The 22,066-nt window shown below is 44.9% G+C and overlaps 1 protein-coding gene across 8 annotated transcripts in view; it reads right to left on the reverse strand.

Annotated features, from left to right (window-relative positions):
- GRIA3 (glutamate ionotropic receptor AMPA type subunit 3) overlaps nt 1-22,066 on the reverse strand; it is a 306,481-nt gene that overhangs the window by 100,428 nt on the left and 183,987 nt on the right. For all 8 annotated transcript variants that reach the window (XM_056809190.1, XM_056809189.1, XM_056809187.1 and 5 more), the window contains exons 7-10: nt 20,302-20,469; nt 12,110-12,214; nt 11,011-11,118; nt 8,629-8,835 (exon numbers count right to left, since the gene is read on the reverse strand). In XM_056809190.1, the coding sequence (XP_056665168.1) occupies nt 8,629-8,835; nt 11,011-11,118; nt 12,110-12,214; nt 20,302-20,469 (588 nt within the window). The remainder of the gene's footprint in view (nt 1-8,628; nt 8,836-11,010; nt 11,119-12,109; nt 12,215-20,301; nt 20,470-22,066) is intronic.

A 22,066-nucleotide genomic window follows, 5' to 3' on the forward strand; every position in this document is an offset into this window, starting at 1 on the left:
AGGCTCTATATCCAGCTTTTACTGAACAGATTTACGTTTGTGGGAACATGGTTTAATTTGGGATTGGTTTGAATATGCGAAAGAATAAGCTTCAAGGATCCAGGCCTTCCTGGGTGTGTGGCTGTGTCCTTCGGGGATGGAGAACACAGCTCTTACACACCTTCAAAGATGGCTTCGAGGGTTGCTTTGCCTGTCCCCCCACCCCTCCTGGTCACCCCCTAGTGGTCAGCCTTCTCAGTCTTCTGTTAACCAGCATAGGGAAATCTCCCCCTCTTGGTAGGTCCTCCCAGAGCTTGGGCTCTGCTGGGACAAGGAAGGCCTGGACCTGTTTGAGACCCCAGGATCACCTCTCTGCCAGAATAAAGCCTGGGAAAAAGAGTTTATTCTAGATAAGGATGTTTTGATAACATGAAGCAAAAAAAAAACCCCAAACAAACCACACAATGTCAGTGTTGAAAGGACCCTGAGAATTCAATTTCTCATTTGACAGAGGAGGAAAACTGAGGCCCAGAGTTCGCAGGAAGCCAGGTCTTCCTTAGTCCCAGCCCATTAGCCTCTCTGCTCTTTCCAGTAGCTCCTGGGAGCTCCTAGCTTGAATGAATTTGAATGGAAACAAATTGCATCGCTTTTTAACTGACTGTTGAGTTCTTTTCTAATCCTCCATGTTGGCTTTTTGCACTTAAAAACTATGCCGAGAAGGGGCCCACAGGCCTCCCCAGAATGCTCAAGTGGTGCAAGACGTAGACAAGGTGAAGAAGCTGTGGCCTGCCCGGCCTCAGACATGACAAGGCCTGCCATCACGCAGGACTTCAGAAACATCCCAAGGCCACAACTCTCCAGTTCAATGAGGAAATGCTTGTTGAGCACAACAGCCTACCCCCTAGAAGGCGGCCCTGGGAAAGCCACATCCCCACACTGAGTTTCAGTTTCCTTATCTGAAAAATGGGGCTAATGGTTCTTCCACTGCCTCTCTCCTATGGTTACTTCAATCCTTTGATGTCCCTCGAGGGCCAGGGACGTGGGGGCATGGGAGTCTCTTGGCTCTTCCCATAAAACCCCTCTCATTCAAAGGACTCCATTCAAGCCCAATGAGGGAGGGGACTGGGTGTCTAGACTACATGGACAAAGAGCCCTTTTCATATAATTGGACCTGGCTATTGGCAAGGGTCAAATGGGCTGCTTGGTTAGGACTTGTTGCTGCAGGTCATGTTTAGGGATAACAGGGCTCTCCTAAGAACCAGCCTCTGGCTCATGTTGAGAGTTTTCATTTGGGCATGCCATACCTTTTGTAATCGACTATGCTATTACCCTCGTCTCTCATTCCCCCAAACATAGACCAGAGGTTGGTTCATAGTTATGTGCTCCATCACTTTCATTTTATAGATGGTGAAATGGACCCAGGGAGGGGAAGGGACTTGCCCAAGGTCATACAGATAGCAGGCAATGCATCAATAAGATTTTAGAGCTGGTAGGGGATATCACAGATCATAGCATTTATTCTCCTTGTTTTATACAGGGGAAAATGAGGCCAGCTTTCTATCCACCATTCCACCATTTTATCCCCACCATCTAAGTGGAGGCGGCGGCGGCTTACCCTTGGTAGTATAGCTAGGAAATGACTCATCTCCCAATGTTTGACTGCCTACCAAAGGGAAGTTAGCAGGCACAGAGTAGGTCCCCTGGGACTTCTGGGTGCCCCCAGAAGCATTTCTGGCCTGTAGTGCTCTAGAAATCCCAGAAGGATGACTAGAAAAAGGCTCTCTTCCCCTCAGGCAAAGGGCTTCTCTCTTCCACTTATTTCTATCTGCTTTTTCCCCTGAGGACCTTCTTTAAAAAAAAAAGGAGGGTAGGGCCAGTCTTTCCTTGAATGTGGTATCTTCCTAATGAAGAAGTATATTGAAACTGCTGTCAATTAAGCCTCGGTGATGTGGAAAGCAGCCCTGGTCCAGAGAGGGGCGAAGCCTTCCAGCAGAGCTTTCCAAAGCACCTAGAAGAAGTGTGGCACAATTGAATACAGGGAGAAGAACCTGGAAAGGTGAGCATAAAGCGGCTTAGCCAGAAGGCAGAAGGAAAGCCACTGTGTAATCCTTGAGGGCTGTCAGGGAGCTAAGAGGACGAAGTTACCCCTGCCTCCATTGGTCTACACTGCAGGAGGCAAAGAGGGGCCGGGCAGAAACCAGCTCTCAGCTCTTTCACTGGGGACCCAGAAAGGTGACAAGACAGATCCGGGGCTGGCACCAGACTTAAGCTCAGGCCCAGACCCAGGGCCAGAGTTGAAGCCACGACCGAGTTGCTCAGCTAAGCCATGGGGACGTGTGGAGGGTATTTTGAGGCAGAATAGGGAGTGCTCATGAGGATGAAAGAGAAGAAAGAACACCTATTCTGGAGTCAGAGGACTTGGATTTGGATACAGGTTTTGCCATTTACTGATCCTCAGTTTCTCCAACTGAATGAAGGGAATAGACTAGATGGCTTTTGAAGTCCCTTCCAGCTCTAGGTCTATGATCTTGGGTGACCTTGGACAAGGCACTTGCCATCCCTGGGCCTCAGTTTCCTCCTTTGTAAAATGAGGAAGCTAGACTAGAGGGTCAGGGTCTGTGAGGTCCCTTCCAGCTCTACATCTCCAGTCCTTTTCATTTCTAGGACAGAGCCCAAGTTTCCCACCAAAGTGGCCAGCACTGAGTTAGGGGCATCTTTTCTGGTATGCACAGTCCTTTCCCAGCTCTCAGAATCCTTCACTTCCATTTGTTGCAAACCCTTCCTTTTGCTGCTAGTCTGATGAGTACAAAGGGAGCTCAAAGATGAGGTGAAGTTACTCTCCCTGCTGAACCACCTTTTTGGCTCTTCTTGGACCCAAGATCCCCCATGATGCCAGGACCTAGAACTAGAAAGGACCTTGGTTCCCAGCTAGTCTCATCCCATCATTCTGCAGAGGCTTGGGGAGGGGAAGGGACTTGCCCAAGGTCACATATAGGCTCTCAGCACTAGAGGTGGAATGGACCTCAGAGGCCACCCAGTTCAGCCCTCTCATTTTACAGAGGAGGATACTGAGTCTGAAAGAGATTGGATGACTTGGCCAAAGCCACACAATTGATCCATTAGCCAACATGCATTTCCTAAATGCCAGAGACTATGTCACGAACTAGGGAAACAGGACAATAGTCCAACAATTTCTTCCATCAGGGAGCTAGAAGCTTTCCGCAGGTAGTAATTGACAGTTGCAATTTGAACCTGGGTCATCCTGGGTCTCCAGTTCGAGGGTTTTCTCTGCTATAGCACAATGTCTGTCTTCCTTGGGCACATCTTGGGAGTCTAGCCCTTTGGCACAAGTCCCTGGCAAGGTCTTTGGAGCCTAGGCCTTTGGCTTTCATTTGCTGGAAGCAAGTTCTTCAAAACAACATGTATATATGTATGTGCACATGTGTGTCAGGGGGAAGAAGGGAGATGGGTGCCATGCTAGGGTTTCAGAAGATCCAAGACTGTAGGGACCCAGGAAGAGGGGGAAAGAGGTCTGGAGGTACAGTGAGGGCCTGAGGCTTTGATTGGTTTTCCATCAGGCCCTTTATTATATTATTATTGTTATTGTTATTGTTGATATTTAACTTGAAGAGCAGGTGAGGATCTACATTAGTAGAAACCATTTTGGCACAGAGACTTCCCTACATTGACAAGATCACTGAAAAAAATGGGAATGACAATATGATCCCCCACATACAAGGCAGATGCGTCCTGCCAATTGCCTCAGTTAGCGCTGTGGCTCCCACTCCAGCAGCTATCCTGCATCAATGTTCTTGGTGCAGTCATGTGATCCTACGTCAGGCATGGCTATGGCTTTGTCACTGCAAATGCCATTCCAGAAGGAGCACTGCGATCTGTCTTGGCAAAGGACCCCTGGGCCTTTCCATTTGCCCTGTGGCTGCGCCCTCCTCAATGTGCTGTCTCCCCCGTTTGAATGTGTCTGGTTGGCATATATCTGCATCCCTAGCACTCAGCACAGGGCTATGCACATAGCAGAGGCTTCATACAGCCTTTGCCATAAATTAGCTAATTTCTTCCCCCATACAGCCTACCTCACAGGGATGCTGGGGGAGATTCTCGTGTAAGCTTTGAAGTTGTAAAAGCTAAAGCAATGGGAGCTGCAGCTTTGAAGTGAGAAAGCTTAGCCGCAGGGTTTTTGCCCTTTAACCCTTCTCTATTTACAGTCCCCCCAACCCTGGTTCCAGGTTTCCCAAAGAGCATCATCTCCTAAACACTTTGGCTTCTGTTGGAGTTGATGCTGGCAGTGGGGAGAAGTGCCCGAGAACCAAAGATTTCTGTTGCTTTTTACAGATCCCAGATACTAACGTTTCAGACTCTGAAGGGACCTCAGAGGCCACTAAGTGAGTGCACTCAGTTTATAGCTTTGGAAACAGAGGCTGGGTTGAGGGGAGTGACTTACCCAAGGTCACACATAGGATCACAGCTCTAAAGTTCAAGGGAACCAACCTCAGAGACCACTCAGCTTTGATCCACCACTCTATGTCTGGGCATGATGCTGGGGAGAGGCGTGGTTTAGTTTGATCTCCTAAATGTATAGATAATAAGGAAACGAGGCCCAGAAAGGGGACGGCACTTGCCCAGGGTCCCACAGATATTAAATGTCCAAGTCAGAAGATAGTAAGTGGCGAACGGCCAATAAGTATTGAATGGGAGATAGGAAGTGGCAGCTTGGTATTAAAGATGGGCCAATAATCCGAACAAATTTAGCGCATTTAACAAGACAACTGAGTGGATCGTGCTTCCTCGATGATTCAGAATGGAAGCGTTTCACTAGAAATCTGTTTTTCCTGTATTGTTAATGTCAAGAAGGCTGCTTAACTGGGAATTTGGACTAAAATAACATGTTTTGATAGGATTTGGTGTTTTCACTCAACTATCATTTATGCAGTTCCTGCTATGTATGTGCATGCAAGGTGTGGTTCTTGGTGCTGGGAAGAAAGAGAAAAAAGAAAATGGGCCTATATTCTACTTTACAAAGCCATTGTGGGCATCTCAGGGATTGTGCCTGAAAAGGGAGGAGGGCAGAAGCCACAGCACCAGCCCTCCCCCTCCTTGGTAAGCTGATATAGCATGGTACAGCAGGAAGTCCCAACACTGCCCCGACTCACGGAAGCATAGGTGAGTCGTTTCTCCTTCCTGTGCCTCAGTTTCCCCATTTGACAAGTCAGGGACTGGACCACATGACCTTTGAGGTTCCTGCCAGCAACAGGAAGAGTCTTTGAACCCAGTTGTTCTCCTGGGAACATGCAGAGTATGGCATGCCAGGGAACCTGGTGGTCCAGACAGGCTGGGCCAGGCCCATGTAGTAGTAGTGGCAGATGCCTAAGATCCAATTCCCAACACAAGCTGCTGAAAGCAGGTGGCCGTTTCTAAGGCCGTAACGTTCTGAAGAGTTTATATAATGGGGCCCATTGGGTGGTGTTGACGTTTGTTTTTTAAAAATAGCTCCTGAGTGCCCCAAATATCAACCTTGACTATAATTTCTTTGGAAAAGAAGAAACCATTTTGGAAGGCAAATTCAATCCCCTTGGACTCACTCCGCACCACTTCACTAGCACAGACTAGGAGCCCTCTTTAAAAGCTTTCTTCAAGTCTGCACTCTGCCACTGGTGGCCTTGGGATTCTCCATTATACGCTAAAGGTTCAGGAGAGAGCTGTCGGAGCTGGAGCCCTGCCCAAATCACTGGAGGCCAGAAAGAAGGGTGGCCATGGCCCGGCACCTCCTCCCCTCCCCGGAGGGCCAGATGCTGCAGTCAAACTGAAGGCAAGGCAGACTCTTGCCCAACCTCAAATGGTATTTCTGAGGTTGGCCACTGCACGACCTGGCTGGGCTCTCCCCGGCTTCCTGACCCCTACGCTTGTTCACTTCCTCCTGCCCACATCTAGGTCTTTGCTATTAGATTTGGCTCTGCCTCCTTGCAGAATCTCTTCCCCAGGGTATATCCAGGCTGTACTTAGAGGTCTGTAGGATTTAGATCTGGACAGAACCTTAGAGATGACCCAGGCTTTATTAGACTCAGAGACCTAGAACTGGAAGGGGACCTCTGAGGCCCTCTAGTCTAACTCCCTCATCTTACAAAGGGGGAAGCTGAGGCCCAGGGGTGAAAAGAGAGGCCAAACATAGACCCATTTAGTTGGAAGGGCCCTCACAGGCCATTCAGTCCAACCACCTCATTTTACAGAGGAGGAACTTGAGACCCAGGGAAGGCACTTGTCCAAGGTCATACATTGGGTCAGGAGATCATGAATTTAGATAGGAAGGGACCTCATTGGCTATCTAGTCTCAACTCCTCATTTTACAGATGAGGAAAATGAGGCTCTGGGGAGTTTAAGTGACTTGAAGTCCTCAGGTAGTAAATGTGTAAGAGATAGTAGGATTGAAACCCAGGTCTCCTGACTCCAGAACCAGTGCCCTCTCTACCTCATTTCGGAATGGGGAAATCAAGACTCCCTGAGGATTAGGCACCGACTCGGATGATGGTTTAGGTTTGTAGGTCCAGTCCCCAGCACAGTGTTACTGTTGCCATAGCCCTAAGAATTCTGGTCCTCTTGGGCCTCTGCCTCAGGCTATCTCAGCATCTCCAAGGGCTTATCCAAAGTGCTAGGCTGTGCCTACCTCATCTCCTACTCAGACTACAACTGAGGAACTCTTCCTTTCTCTGTGGGGGTGGGATGGGACAGGACACAACCCAGAGGCCTTCCTAGATCCAACTGGGTCATGGCATGGCATGTCTCTCCTACACACGTTCTCTCTTCCCCTCTTTCTTCTGGCAACTAGGCCCCTACCTGTCTTATTCTCAAGTGACTAGAAGCATTCAGAGACCCAAAGAGAGTGAATATGCACATCGCTCACCCTTTCCCTTGGCTTTTTCCATCTCCCACTCTCTCCCCTTCCCTCCATTCTATCTCCATAGTGCCACCTTTGGCACAGAGATGCTCCCGAAGGAACAGCTAAGAGAGAAGGAGAGCAGGAAACACTTGACCTTTGAGGATGTGTGGAGAGTCACTGAACCTGGCATCCTGAAAGCTGGGTTCCAATCCTGCCTCTGCTACTTACTGTGTACCCTTGGCCAAGTCACTCAAACTTCGTGAGCCTGTTTCCTCTGTGAAAAGGGTGGATTGGAGCAGCCAGAATGCTTAGGGTCCCTCCAGCTCGACATTAAACATAGATCCTCTTATACTATAGATGAGGGTTTTCTGGTCAAAGGATTCAATCACTTAGGCTCTGCTAGTCCATTAGCAAGTTGGTCTGCCATAGTCTGGCCCCTCTCTGGGGGATTCACAGACCTGGGTTCATCCTGTATCTGACATATCCTGGCTATGTGATCCTGGGCAAATCACTCAACCCTTCAGGGCCCAGGAGACCCTTGAAAATTATTATCACCTCTGAGAGCACATGAAATAAGCCCTGGCCTGCAGCTGAGCTTCCTTCCTGGCCAGAGAGATCCAGTGAATGCACCATGAAGCCTTTCTACAGAACCCCTAAAGGGCCAGATGGATGCTCCAAAAGAGCTGGAAAGACTGACTATGGGCAGGCTTTGGAGGAGGGAACATGGAGGTGAAACATCCCCCCACCAAAAAAAATGTGGCATCCACTGGGATGCCAGAGCCTAGCCAGCCACAGCATCCTGCCATCTGCCCTCCAGGGACCCTGCCCATTTTCCACTTCTTGCTCAGGGAATGCTCATCAAGTCAATATTGCCATTGCTACGGGAGAGGACTAGAGTCTTGTAGCAATGGTTCCATTCCTCCTCGTGATGACTGCCCAGTCTAAAGCTCCCTCTCCTGTCTCCTACTCAGACTACAACTATGATTCTTGGATCTGTTTCTCTACCCCCATTCACTGAATGGAAGCCCCTCAAGGCTCTGTGCTTGCCATTTTTGTCTTTGGATTCCCAGTAGCTAGCAGTCTTGGGCACACAAAAGCTTGTTTTTTTATTGATTGAATGGCAAACTTATAGGATCATAAATACTGTGAATGTAGAGCTAGAAGGGACCTTAAAAGTCATCCAGTCCAACCTGCTCATTTACAGATGAGACCACTGAGGCCCAGAGAGGTTTTTGTCTTGCTTAAGGTCACAAAGACAGTGGTGTAAGCAGGACTTCAACTCAGGTCCTCCCAATGATGCATGCAATTTTCAGGTTAAATTGGCATTCTTGTTCCCCATGGGTGGCATTCCATTTCTGGCCTTTGTACCTTTGCACAGGTTATATCCCCCACGCCTGGGATGGCTTCCTTCCTCCCCTCCATGCCTTAGAATTCTTAGATTCCTTTAAGGATTAGCTCAAGTATGCCTTCCAAGATATCCATTTCTCAGCCCTCATAGTGGTTGGTTCCACCCCTCTACTTGCTTTTGAGTTACCTTGTATGTGCCTTGCGATTGCTCATCTCTGTAACCTTGTTCCCTTTCATCTCTCCCTTAAAGAAATAGGAAGCTCCTCAAGGGCAGGAACTATTTCATTCCTATCCCTAGCCCTAGTAGCTTTATCAAAGCACATAAAAGGTGTTGCCAAATTCTTATGGAATTGAATTCGATCCCACTGATTGAAATGGAAAGCGCTGGGGAAGACAGTTGAGTGGAAGCTTACCCCATAGACGAGTTCTCCAACCATGCCATTCCATATTTTTGTTTCGGGATCCCTGGCACCATATTTCCCATCTCCAACAATGGACAACTTGTATTTGATCCTCACGTGCTTGGCTATTTCATAGGCTAAGTCAACGCAATAGCCTTCATAGCGCTCGTTGCCTTCTAGTTGTTCATGGTTCTTCTTGTACATCACATAGGGAGATTCCTTTGGGATCAAAACAAAGACTAAAAGTTGACGCAAGCAAATAATTCTAGGAGAGATAAACACCTAACATAGAAACACGGGTTCCCTTAGCTTGTAGCAGAGAAGGTTTGACTCATGTGACTATCATTACACTGAATCCATAGGCAAAAGTCCCTTAAACTACAATTTGCTGCACTGGACCATTATTCTCAGCACTCAGCAGCTGCTTGGAAAGCTTAAAAGTCCGTAGAGGAGGTTTATACATGTGGAATCCTGGAGCTAGACCAACTGTCCACATGTATAGCCCCCAGTCATGCAGAGGCTAATAGCCCTTGATGGCTCCGGGATTTGTAGGGCCAAGGAAAAAAATGGACTTTCTGAGGTGGAAGAAGAAAGTCAGTAGGCACTCACTAATCCACGCTCTCTGGGGAGAAAGTTAGCTGGAATTGGCAGAAAGTCTGGATTAGAGGATTTGGGGGAAGAAAATAAAATTCGAATGAGTCTGAATGCACCGAGTTACCAGAGATGATCAGAAAAAGTATCTGCAATGACAAGTCTTTAGGCCTGCTTTAAGAAATAGATAAGGATAATCTGGGGGCCTCCGATTGGCCTGTAAATGAACATTTATTAGTGGGTTCGGATTTCTTCCCTAAGAGTCCAAAGGAAATCAGAGCCCCGGTCCTCTCTGCCCTTGTCCTCCAGAATGTTCCCAGTTGGGCATTGGTGGAATCTAAATGAACCAGATTTGGCTGGACTCTGTAATCTTCCTCGAGCTCTATGAAATCGATTGGTCTTCTGCTCCCTACAAACGGACCAAATGGATTTCTGAAAAGCCCTTGTTTAATCCTTTTAGAGCAGGCTTTGAATGAAGAGTCATACTTGACATGTGGGAAGTGGTTTGTTTTAAGTTTAAGGCTTTCATTTTGCTTTAATCCTTTGGGGGTGGGGGAGGCAAGGCAGGAGCTGTTCTTCCCATTTAACAGAGGGGAAAACTATGGGGGAAGAGTTAGGTAACTTCCCCAAGTGCCCAAACCTAGGAAGTAGCAGAGCTGGGCTTAGAACCCTGATTTACTGGCTTCACATCCAGGGCCTTTTGCCAAAGACCATGCTGTTTCTCCAAAAGGAAAGATGCTAAGTCTAGCTTTAGGGAAAGGGTACACGTAGGTGGCAATGAATGAGTGGGTAGGACTGGGCAGATGTGATAGATGGAACTACCTATTCGTTATTTTGACATTTTCACCAAACTGAGAGGCAGCATGACGTAGGAAGCAGAGAGTGAGTTTCAGAGCCAGGAAGCTCTGGGTTCCAGGTCCCCATTCCCCTCCCCCATTCTGGCTGTGTCACTCTGGGCAAGTCATTTCCCTCTCAGCGCTCCAGAGGGCTCTGGGCATTGCTGGACAGTTGCTGTTCTGCACTGGCAGAATGAGATCAATGAAGTCAAACTCCAAATCCCATGCAGCCTCATCATCTCAATGAGCAGAAAAGCACCATAAAGGATATTAGAGATGGGGACTCCTAGGTGAGGAAACTCCCTCTACCAATGCAGCTTCGCTACAATCTACAGGCTTCAAGGGACTTAGCCAGGGTCACAGAGCCACTCTGTGTAAAAGCTAATGTCAAAGAAACATGGACAATATGGTTGAGTGGATAATGTCAGGAAGACCCAAGTTTTATTCTCTAATCTTTGATATTGTTTACTTGTGTGGCTATGGGTAAAAATCCCTTAATCTCTCTGAGCCTCAATTTCTTTATCCGTAAAATGGACATAATAATGCCTGCCCTCACAGAGTTGTTATGAAATTCAAATGAGATACTGTTAATAAGTGCTTTGCAAATTCTTAAGGTACCACAGAAATGTCAACATTCTTCACCATCATCATTATTTCTTGAGAGACAGGGCAAGCTCCACTGGTATCAAGAGACCTAGAGGTAGACCCCCCAGTACTTGGAATAGACCCCTCTGTGGAAGATTGATGGGAATAAATGGAGAAGAGGATGAGTAGATGTAGCAACAGAGGGAGTCCCCACATTGGCGAGCTCTCCTATATCCTGGAGCATGGTGGGATTGCAGTTAGATGGAGTGAGGGCTTATGGAGTTGTCTTTCTCCTTGACCTAGAGCCACTCTACCAAAAGTTTTCAAACAACGACTTGGTTTTGCCAGAAAGGAAGACAGCCCATTGGCCCAAATAACTTACCAGAATGGTAGTCACCACGATAGTCCTGTTCTCAGATGACGAACTGTCGTTGCTGACTTGCTGATCCAAGAAAGGAACAAACCTTTCATATTCATTCCAGTAGCCAGCCTGCAAAGAGCAGATGTGTTACCTGCTTAGCTATTTATCTCGTTATAAGCGATGGATGGAATTCCACGACTTCAGTAAAGTCATTTAAATTTTTTAAAAAGTTGAATTTTACACACAGACTAGATGTATTAGGTCTCTGCCCTCCTCCCCACCAAACTGGCACGTACGCACGTCCTTGTGCACGTGCACACACACTCACACACAGAGGAAGGTGTGGTGTCTCCTCACTCTGGGGATTCTCACACCTCGTATATCTTGTGAAATAATTCATCCCACTGAAGTGTGAAGAGTGCTTCTCTTTTTTCCTACTCTTCCTGTAACACTGTCATTGAGGAACTGTGAAGAGGCCCACGGAAGCAGGCAGTGGGCTTCCTGCAGAAATGACACAAGGCATGGTACTTACTGCTTAATAGCCCTGTTGATGTGCTTGCAAGAGGATGCTTAATGCTTGCCCCCTGCTCAGTTAAGAAACGTGGTGAGAGTTAAGGGGCCATAGCTGAGGCAAATCACCTGTCAAAGAGGTATCTAGTAGAGGGAGTTTTGTAGGCCTTGCCCAGCTCAGGCATTCTGTGTCATTCCGTATTCCATGTTTAATTGGTCCACCGAGTTCTGCCATTCTCTATTAGGAGTCATTATAGAATTCACCTCGATGGAGAGGTACTTCCCTTGGTTCTGAGGTTCTTGGGGGTCCCAGTTCTTACTGGGGATTTGATGCGGATCAAAAGAGCCAGATGCACCTCTTGCAATGTTGACAAAATCGCTATCTTTCAATTGGCTCAGAGCAGTTCCTGCCCTCTTAAACCGATTGCTTTGTTGTGCTTGGATAGAGATGACCTTCAGGTGAAAATAGTTCCCTTCCAAAATATATTGAAATTCTACATGGATAAGAGAAATAGTACAACTTCCTCCCCATGGTGTTCTACCATGATTAGTGAGCCTGAGTTAACATATGGTCCACGTTCTTTGGTGACTACCTAGTTTGTCTACTTACTTTCCGAGAGCCAGTAACTTTCATTTCATACACGTCAATTGTATAATTTGTACGGCGTCCATAAGTGTCAAATTGGATATTTCCAGTCATTCCTTGTACTTGGACCTGAGTGGAGGGGTGGGGAAAGGGGAAGGGAGAAAGAGAGAGAACAGTTAAATAGTATGGCATTATTTGCTTTTTTATATGGTGGTATGACTAGGTCACCAGGGGTTTGATTAATTCTGGTTCTTTGGAGAGTCCATTTTGAATAATTATATATAGTTTACCCAGCTGGAATCACCAGCTGCTTCTTGGGATTTTCTAGGTGTGACATATCTTTCCATTGGGAAATGTTATATACTCTTCAATGATTTCATAGGTGGCCAGAGTAGGTGGCCACCTACATCATATAATTAGACCATGATTTTCCCTAGCCCCATGCTGGAAATTCACACCATGCATCTCTGTGTAATAGCCTTCTGAGAACTGTAATTCAACTAGGCTCAGGCCCAATATGAGTGAGGAGAAAAGAGCCACTAGTTGCCTACAGTGAATTACCAGATCCTCACAAACTACATTCCAGGGCACTGAGAGAACATGCAGTTGTGATTGTTGGTGACCTTTGGAAATCCATATCAACTAGAAGAGTCGCTGAGGATTGGAGAAGGGCAAAATTCCCGACTTTCAGAAAAAGGGAAGATAGTGGAGTCTGTAAGCTATAGGCCAGGGAGCATGACTTCAAATTCAAGTGTATTATTAAAGGGATGGTTAGCACATCTCTAAAAAGGGAAGCAATGGTCAGACAGAGCTAGCAAACATGGTTTCACTGATGTCAGGGAATGCTGGACTAACTAGATTTCCTTTTCTGACTATGATACTAAATTTGTAGATCCAGGAAACACACGAAATATAGCTTAATTTGGATTTAGCTCAATACTGGATCATTTCTCTCATGCTAGTCCATAGAAAAGATAGAGAATTGTGGGCTGTATGTTGCATAGGCTTAGAGCTAGTAGAATGACAGGATATTAAATGGCAATCACTAAAAGACCCGTATCCTTTAGATTGGTATGTCCTGTCCTGTTTGATATTTTTAATAGGAAAATGATACTATAAATGAGATGTTTATTAGATTTGTGGATGATGTGCTGGGAGGATAGCTGACAAATTGGACAACTGAATGGAGATCTGGCCCCCTTTTCCACCCCCCCAAAAGAACTTAACAGTTTAGAAAGATAAGTTCAGTGTGGGCTAAGAGTCTAGAAATAAGGTAGATAGAAAGCCGTACATGTGGGCTAAAAATAATTCTGCCATGCAAGGTTTGGGGAGATATAGCTAGACAGCAATTAAAGTGAGCAAAGACTGGAGGTTTCAGTGGACCTCAAGCTCAGTGTGAGACAATGGTGTGAAAGGGCAGACCAAAACATGGTGATCTCCAACTACATTAAGAAAGGCAGAGGGGAAGCTGGGTGGCTCAGTGGATTGAGAGCCAGGCCCAGAGATGGGAGGTCCTGGATTCAAATTTGGCCTCAGATACTTCCTAGCTGTGTGACCCTGGGTAAATCACTTAACCCCCATTGCCTAGTCCTTACTGCTCTTCTGCCTGGGAACCAATTCATAGTAATGATTCTAAGATGGAACGTAAGGGTTTGAAAAAAAGAAAGATAGAATGTTCCAAATGCGTAAGATCTCAGTATCTTCTGCCCTGGTCAGACTGCATTTCAGGGAGGAAATGGAAAAGCAGGAATACATCCAGAGGAGGATGACCAGGATAGTGAGAGGACTGGATATTGTCACTTGAGAACCAGTGAAGGAATTGGGGATGTTTAGCTTAGAAAGAGAAGATGGGGAACAATACGGCATTTGGAAGACTATAATGGGGCAGGATTCTAATTATTCTTCTTGGCCCCAGAGGAGAGAATCAGGAGCAGTGGGTAAAAGTCTCTGAGAGGCAGATTTGAGTGTGATGAGAGGGGAAACATTAAAGCTGTCCAAAAATGGAATGGACTGCCTTGGGATCTACTGTGGTCTTTAAGTTGGAGAAAGACTTTCAGAGTGGATTCCTGCTCAGGTCTGGGTTAGACTACAGAGGATTCTGAGCTTTCTTCACACTCTCAGAGAGGATAATTCTTCAGAATTCTGTTCCCTTGGAGGTATAACATGTTTAATTTAGTAGGAATTCATCTTTCTGTTGAATTAACTCCTTACCACCCATTTTCTCATTAGGGAGACTTCCCAATCGTTCCAATGGTTCTTCTTAGTGTTTTGAGTTAGCTAAGAGTGGGATTTAGTGGAAAGATGAGTAACCTCAAATCTAGGAGACCTGGACTCTGGTCCTAGCTCAGCCACTAACTATGTGATCACAGGCAAGTCCCTTCCCTGATCTGGGACTCAGTTTCCCAACCCATCGAAAGAGGGGGAGGGTGTTAACTTGCCACTCTGTGCTCTAAGTGATTCTGGTTGAGACAGGTAGAGCAATTTCTTTCCACATTTCTCAAGGTGCACTGGTGTGTTTTGGATGAAAGGTGCTCTGTAAAGCTAAGCCACTCATATTACTCTCATTACCCACTCACATTACTCATTTGGTGTGTAGGAGCTGACTACTTGGCTTCAAAGAAAAAGAGTCTGTCTCATTTCCCTAGTATGGAAGGATGGCATTTTTTTTATCACTTATCAAAAGTGACAAGCTGTCAGGCAAGTCAGTAGAAGTAATGGACCTCCACTGCAGATGAGAAGATGGATGTCACACATTAGCGAACATTTTGGTAAGGGGAAGAAGGGTTTGTTCTCTGGTGGATGAATTCCGTAAGCATGGCATGGAATGACTATTTCTGGGGACCTTGATACCCTTCATCAGAGGAGCAACAAACTCACAGGATTTCCGAGTTTGAGTGGCCATCTCATTCAAGCTGTAGGTGAAAAGTAATTCCCTCTGCAACATACTGGAAAAGTAGGCACCTAGACTTTGCCTGAAGACTTCAAGTGAGAAGGAAACCAATGGTTTCCTAGGGCGGCCCCTTCCACCTTGGGGCAGCTCTTGTTGGGAGGAAGAGTTCTTGATAGCAAGCTTAAAGTTGCCTCAAAGATGCAACTCCCACAAACCACCCTTGTTTCTTCCTTCTGGGGTCATGCAGAACGAGTTGAATCACTTCTCCACGTGACAGCCCTTCATATACTTGGAGACGGCTCTCGCATCCCCTCTAAGCCTCCTGTCTCCAGGCTGAACACCTCCAGCTCCGTTATGTTGTGGCCGTTGGCTTTTATGACTTGACTTTGACCGGAAAGGAGGAGGTAGCACAGAATCATTTTAAGGGATGGTGAATAAGGCTGTTGGAGGTTCTTCTGGTAGGGGAAGGCCTCAAGCCTGAGCCACAGTGATTGAATGGATCTAGTAGGCTCAGTCAAATGCCATTGGGAGGCATTTGGGGAATGCAGGGGGAAGAGGGAGTGTGGGACCGTGTGCGTGTGTGCATGTGTGCATACATGTGCATGAAGAGGAAAGAGGGGAAAATGTCACATTTCTCTCACATGACAACAAACCTTATTAGCATGGACCTTGTTAGCTAATTAATCTTATTAGCTAATTCAGTCATGTTGGGTTGAATTTTAATAGGAGCTGTTAAAATAACAGGGTTAGCTAAGCTGCCAAAGAATGTAATCAAGATTACACAAGGGGAAGCCTTAGCTTACTTAAGAGAACATAAAGTTTTCAAGTACTTTAGAGGTGTCTGTTGCCCGGTCGAGCATGTGCCTTGCACATGTTGTGATTCAGTCATTTTTCAGTTGTTTCCTACTCTTTGTGACCCCATTTGGGCTTTTCTTGGCAAAAATCCTGGAGTGGTTTGTAATTTTCTTCTCCAGTTCATTTTACAGATGAGGAAACTGAGGTAAACAAGGCAAAGCAACTTGCCCAGGGTCACACAGCTCGCTTTTGAGGTTGGAGATTCGAACTCAGGTCTTCCTGACTCTAGGCCCAGCACTTGATCCACTGTACTAAAAAATAATATGATAATTACAAATTTCCATCTGTTTATTAAAGTAGATCTTGTAGGGGTCTCTACTAAGGTAGTCTTTTTTTTTGGCTGATTTGAGTTTCCACATAATGAAAGTAATAGAACACAATTTAAAAAGTCTATTATTTTTAAAGTAATTTTTAACACATTTAACCTGATCTCCCCATAGTCAATTACTTAGTTGTATAACTTTTTTTTTGTTATTTTGGGGTTTTCCTGTTTCTCTAATTTTAAAGATTTCTTCTTCTGTACTTGATTTAGGATTGCTATTTTGCATGTTTTTTAGTCTTTAAAATCACAGGCTCAGTTTATTGATTTTTTCTTTTTCCATTTCGTTATTATGTTTTCAGAGATATACATTTTCCTCTGAAGACTGTTTTAACTGCATCCTGTAACTTTTGGTATGATGTTTCATTATCATTATATTGAAAATAATTGTTTATTAGTTCTATGATTTGCTCTTAAGACTCATTCATTTTTGTTGCATTATTGGTAAACGACACTTAGCACATCTGCCTCTTACATTTGTCTATGATTCCTTTATGGCCAGTTTTTATCAAGATACCCATGGGATGCTGGGAAATATATATAGTTTTAAAAGCTTTTGTTGAGATGCAGGCATACGTCAATCAAATCTAGCTTACCCCCAAATTCGTTCAATTCTACATCTTTCTTCTTGTTTATCTTCCTTTGGTTAATTCAGCTCCGAGACAAGAATATTAAATTCTCTCACTATCACTGTGTTATTATCAGTGCTTTTTTTCAATTTCCTACCTTGGCTTTTAAGAACTTAGCTGCTGGTCCATTTGGTGTATATACCTTTTGTGTTGTTATTTTTCATTGTCTGGAATGCTTTTAAACATAATGCAGTCTTCTTGCTTGTCTCTCTCGACTTTATCAATTTTTACTGTTGCCTTATCTGAGATCATTATTGGAACTCCTACTATTTTTAGTCACCTGAAACCGAATAGATTTTTTCCATCCCTTCATTTTCACTCTCTCTTTATGTCTTTGATATAGTTCTTGTGTGAAGCAAATTGTTGGTTTTTTCTTATCTATTCCCTTATTTCTTTTTTTATTAGAAAATGTAATCTACTTATATGTAAGGCTATAGTTCTCAAGTGTACATTTTCTTCCTATATTCAATGCATTAGTAATACTTTACTATCCATCCATGGCAATGTGATTTCCTGGGGGAAATTGTTCTGTGTTACCCTCTCACGGCAGCAGGAAGAGTTTTGATTCTAGATAAATAGGCAAAGGGAACATGCTTGTTGATTGAGGGGGTTAGAAGGCTGTATGGAGCTCATGGGCTCCAGGAACTTATGACTTGAGGTATTCATGAGTTGCTGAAATAGAAAGACTGCTACGCAATAGCAAAAGTGATCCACATTGCTCTTGAGAGTGATGATCTTCTAAATCCTGGTCACTATCCATTTTTCCAGTTAAAATGGGATGGTGAAGATATTCATATCTGTCCCTTGGGTCTGTATTAATAGAAACTTCTTCTGATGCTCTGGTCAGAATATGGGGTTTTGATTCAAGAGGACACATGCTAGAATCTCTGCTTTGGTTCCTCTGTGCCTGGGCCAATACCTTCTCATTGCTGGGCCTCTGTACAGTGAGAGGTTTGGACAATATGGTCTCTTGGGCTTCTTTAGCTCTATCTCCTCTGATCTTCTGATTCACTTTGAGGGATTTGGGTTTCACATGTTGTTCTGTTTTGCCTGACAACAAGAATCCTATAATTGCTCGGAAGATTGAATTTAATTAACTGCTCTTCAGAACCATGTGGTGCCATGTCCCTAAATCATCACTGAGGACATTTGGTGAGGAACTGACATCATGACATGAGAATTGGCATGAGGAGAGAGGAGGACAAACCATTTATCTCTCTTGGAAAGGCCCAGAGGCTGCTAACCCCTTTGGATTAAATGCTTCCAACTTGGCAAATGGGAGCAGCAAAATGAAATGAAGAACACAGTTGGGGAGGGGAGGGGAGGGGCTCTTTGCTATCACTCTATTGCCAGCTTGGGCTCAGAATTTTCTAGCACTGATCACCTTTGCCGATGCCCCTTTGAATAATGAAGAATTAGGACAAGTTAGGGGTAGCATGAATAGAGAGGCTAGGGCTTCTTTCAGGGAGGGAGGGAAGTATGGAGGAGCTCATGGACAGAAGGAAGAGCTTTCACTTGGGAGGCTGGAGCCAACTGGGAACATTGCCCTGAGTCAATAATAGCCTCTGTTGGAGGTCATAACAAGAGAGTGGAGGTAAGAGGTGATCTTGCAGAATAGAAGTAAACTTTTTCCATGCATTCATCCATAGATAGCCTGGGTTTCTGCCCACATGGGCTTTTGAGGAAGAAGGAAGAGCCTCCTGGCAAGGCCTGGAAATTGATACCATTCTTATTGAAGTTTAAGAGGGTACCCCAACTTCCCAGAAAACAGAGCCTACCTAGATAGGAAAAATGAGGAAACAACAAAATAAGCACCTAACTCTAAAGAATTTTTATGGAGACAAAGAGAAAGGTACAGACATGGAAGGGGACAGTGAAAGCAATGGAAACACATGCAAAGTCCAAAAGAAAAATATGGATTGGACACAAATTCTTGAGGAGCTCAAAAAAGACTTCAAAAACCAATTGAGAGAGGCAGAGGAAAAGTGGGGAAGAGAAATGAAAGTGATGCAAGAAGGAAGGAAAGTTATGCAAGAAGAAATGGGTCAATTGAAAAAGGAGAACCAAAAACTGAAAGAGGACAATCAGACCTTAAAAATTAGAATTGACCATCTAGAAACTAATGATTTCATGAGAAATCAAGAAACAATAAAGCAGAATCAAAGGAATGAAAAAACTGAGGAAAACATGAAATAGCTTATTGAAAAAAACAACTGACCTAGAAAATAGATCTAGGAGAGACAATTTGAGAATAATTGGACTATCTGAAAGCCATGATCAAGAAATTGATCCCATTCCTGTATTTCCTTCATTGGAGGAGGGGAAAGAATATGGAAAGTTTAGGTGCCCTTAGTAGCTATTCCAACTTAGTATCTTGGGTTGACTGAGAATCAACTAGGGAGCTGTTTATTTAGCTCAATGAAATCTGGAAGGGACCTTTGAGATCGTGTTGTCCATCTCCCTCTGTTACATATGGAGAAAATAAGACCTGGGGAAGTGAAGAGACTTGCTCAAGGCCATACAACTAGAGCCAGTCCTAAAATAAGGTCTCTAAACTAAACCTTGTGTTCTTTTCATCGAATAACTCATTCCCTACATTCTTTACTATGGGACATTCTGTACTATGTACTACCTACTATGGGAAGTCAGATCTCAGCTTGTGAAGTCTCAGTCTGCTAGGAGTTCAGTCAAAATTCTTCCACCTTCTTTCCTGCCTTTGGTTGTGCTCTTCCCTATGGCCGACCTGCTCTTCTTTCCTCTCTTCATTTATTGCTATCCAGTTTAAAAAAACCTCTTACCTTCTGTCTTAGAATCAATACTGGATATTGGTTCTAAGGCTTAGAAGAGTGGTAAGGGCTAGGCAATGGGGGTTAAGTGACTTGCCCAGAGTAACACAGCTAGGAAGTGTCTGAGGACAGATTTAAACCAAGGACCTCCCATCTCTGGGCCTGGCTGTCAATCCACTGAGCTACCCAGCTGCCCCTAATAGACAATTTTTAAAGGAATACTCAAAGGCCATCTCTTTCAGGGAACTTTCCCTATTCCCCAGGTTGGTAATGATTCCCTACTTGCTGGGAATCTCACATGACACTGCGCTTGTATCTCTCCAATGAACTTATATATTATTATGTTTTATAGTGGTCTATTTTGCTGTCTTATTAACCTTACTAGAATGTAAGCTACATGAGGGCATACTTTCTTTGTCACACACAGAACTAGAGACAATGCTCTGGGCAAAGTAGGTACTCGATAAATATTTGTGGAATTTCTTCATATCTGTCTTAAGTTTATTAGCCCCCACCTCTTATTCAAGATTTCCAGAATTTTGTGAAACTTCTCCATGACTCTAATCATTCCTCCAATATCTACTTTATAACTTCTCTGCTTTTGTATCTTGTCACTGAACAAGTCTGATTGCTTTGTCTATACTGAGAAAGCAGTCCATTCTGTCTTCCACTCACAGTACATCCTACCCCTCCATACCACCTTCTATCCCACTCCCCATTCCCATCTTGGCCATTACCATTTTTAGAGCTCTCTCGATATCGATTCCTTGACTCCAGGGCACTGCAGGGTTGGCCAAGCAGTCTCCAGCACTGCCTCTCCTGGAGACATCCACTCGCTGCCTGCGCAGGTAGCGGAAAGCTTCTGCTATGACCAGTATAGCATCATGTGTCAAGGCGGATGTGTACTGAAAGAAAGCATAACACTGTGAAACACTGTCTTCTGTAAGCTTAAGATTGCAGGATCACAGACATTACAGGTGGAAAGGTGCTTAGAGATCATCTTCTCAGTTTATAGGAAGGGAACCTGAGCCCAGGAAAGGCCTAGAAGCTGGGCTGTATTAGGCCCAGGATTAAGAACCCAAGTCTTGGGACTCAAATCCAATGCTCTTTCCACATACCACCCCATAGTTCATCCAATCCATTCGTCTCCCTTTGCCCCTGTCTTTTCTCATTAAAGAGTCACCCTTATTTACCATGGAAATAAAAAAAGATCCATCTATCTTCCTGCCTCAAGATGGTTCTGCATGTGAATTCATTCCACTGAGCCACCCAGCTGCTTCCTATGTCCTCTTCTTATACCTCTCCAGGATGAGGAAGGGACTCCAGACCCTCAAAGGCAATGCCAACGGGGCCTGTAGCTATAGGTTGAAATGGATTGACATATGGGCCCAGTGATGGTGTGTGTATTTGTGTGTGTGTGTGTGTGTGTGTGTGTGTGTGTGTGTGTGACATGGGGGTTCATCCTCAGAAGGTTGATCTCCAAGAGATTAATTTTTTTGGCCATAGCATCCCATGAAAACATTAGCTATGATGGAGCGAGGTCAGAATCTATATTAATGGAAAAAATACCCACTATGAGGAAAGCACAGATATTCTGAAGTTACCGAATGAACAAAAGTAGTTGTTATTCCATGAAATGAGATTTAATTTCTTCTTGCCTGCCCTCTAATTCCCTCATCCCTTCCTTTCACTGAAGGGTATTCCATCTGTTCCTGTGGGACGTCATTGATGAGTTCTGTCAATATGGTTTAAGCCTCAAAGTATTTCATGTATAAATGAGCTCAGCAAATGCTGCTGGGTAGATGGCAAGGCAAGAGCTCTGAATCTGAAGCCAGGGACCTGGGGTTGAGTGGCCCGTTGTCCATTTACTAGGTTTCTGACTTGGGGCAAAGGCACTTGCCTCCCTGGGTCTCTAGAGGAGAGAGAGGGGGGGATATTCTAGGGTCTCCCACAGCTTTGCCATTTTGTATTTGAAAATTTCACCCAGCTCTGCCCTTCTTGGTTCTGAGTTTCCTCCCAACCCAAACTGTCAATGTTCTTTGATCCACCCCCCATCTCCACCCCCACCATCTTTGACATTCTCTGTTTTCAGGCCCCTCCCAGGCCTGACATTCTACATTCTAAAATATCTCCCAGCGTCAACATTCTTTGTTTTGAGTTCTCTCTCAGCCCTAATTGGCTATGGTCTTTGGTTCTCCTCCCTCCAGCTCTGACATTCGATGTTCCAAGGGCCGTCCAGTCTCTAAAGAGTCAGTGAACTGTGTAAGGAAGGCTTGTGAGGTGAAAGGAAGGCTATCCATGGGTTAGAGAGCTTCTCGAAAGTGTTCTCAGGCCGGGCTGGTGTTTGTAAGAGAAAATCCAGCTCTGTTATTCACTTAGGGGAAAAACGAAAATGGCCAAGTAAGACAGGCTGGATTTCATTCAGAGGAAAGATTAATCATTCCTGCCTAGGCCTTGTTTCTGGTGAACTAGGACCTAGAGCCAGTAATCAATCAGTCTTCA

This window comes from Monodelphis domestica, chromosome X, assembly GCF_027887165.1.
Source record: "Monodelphis domestica isolate mMonDom1 chromosome X, mMonDom1.pri, whole genome shotgun sequence".
NCBI lineage: Eukaryota > Metazoa > Chordata > Mammalia > Didelphimorphia > Didelphidae > Monodelphis > Monodelphis domestica.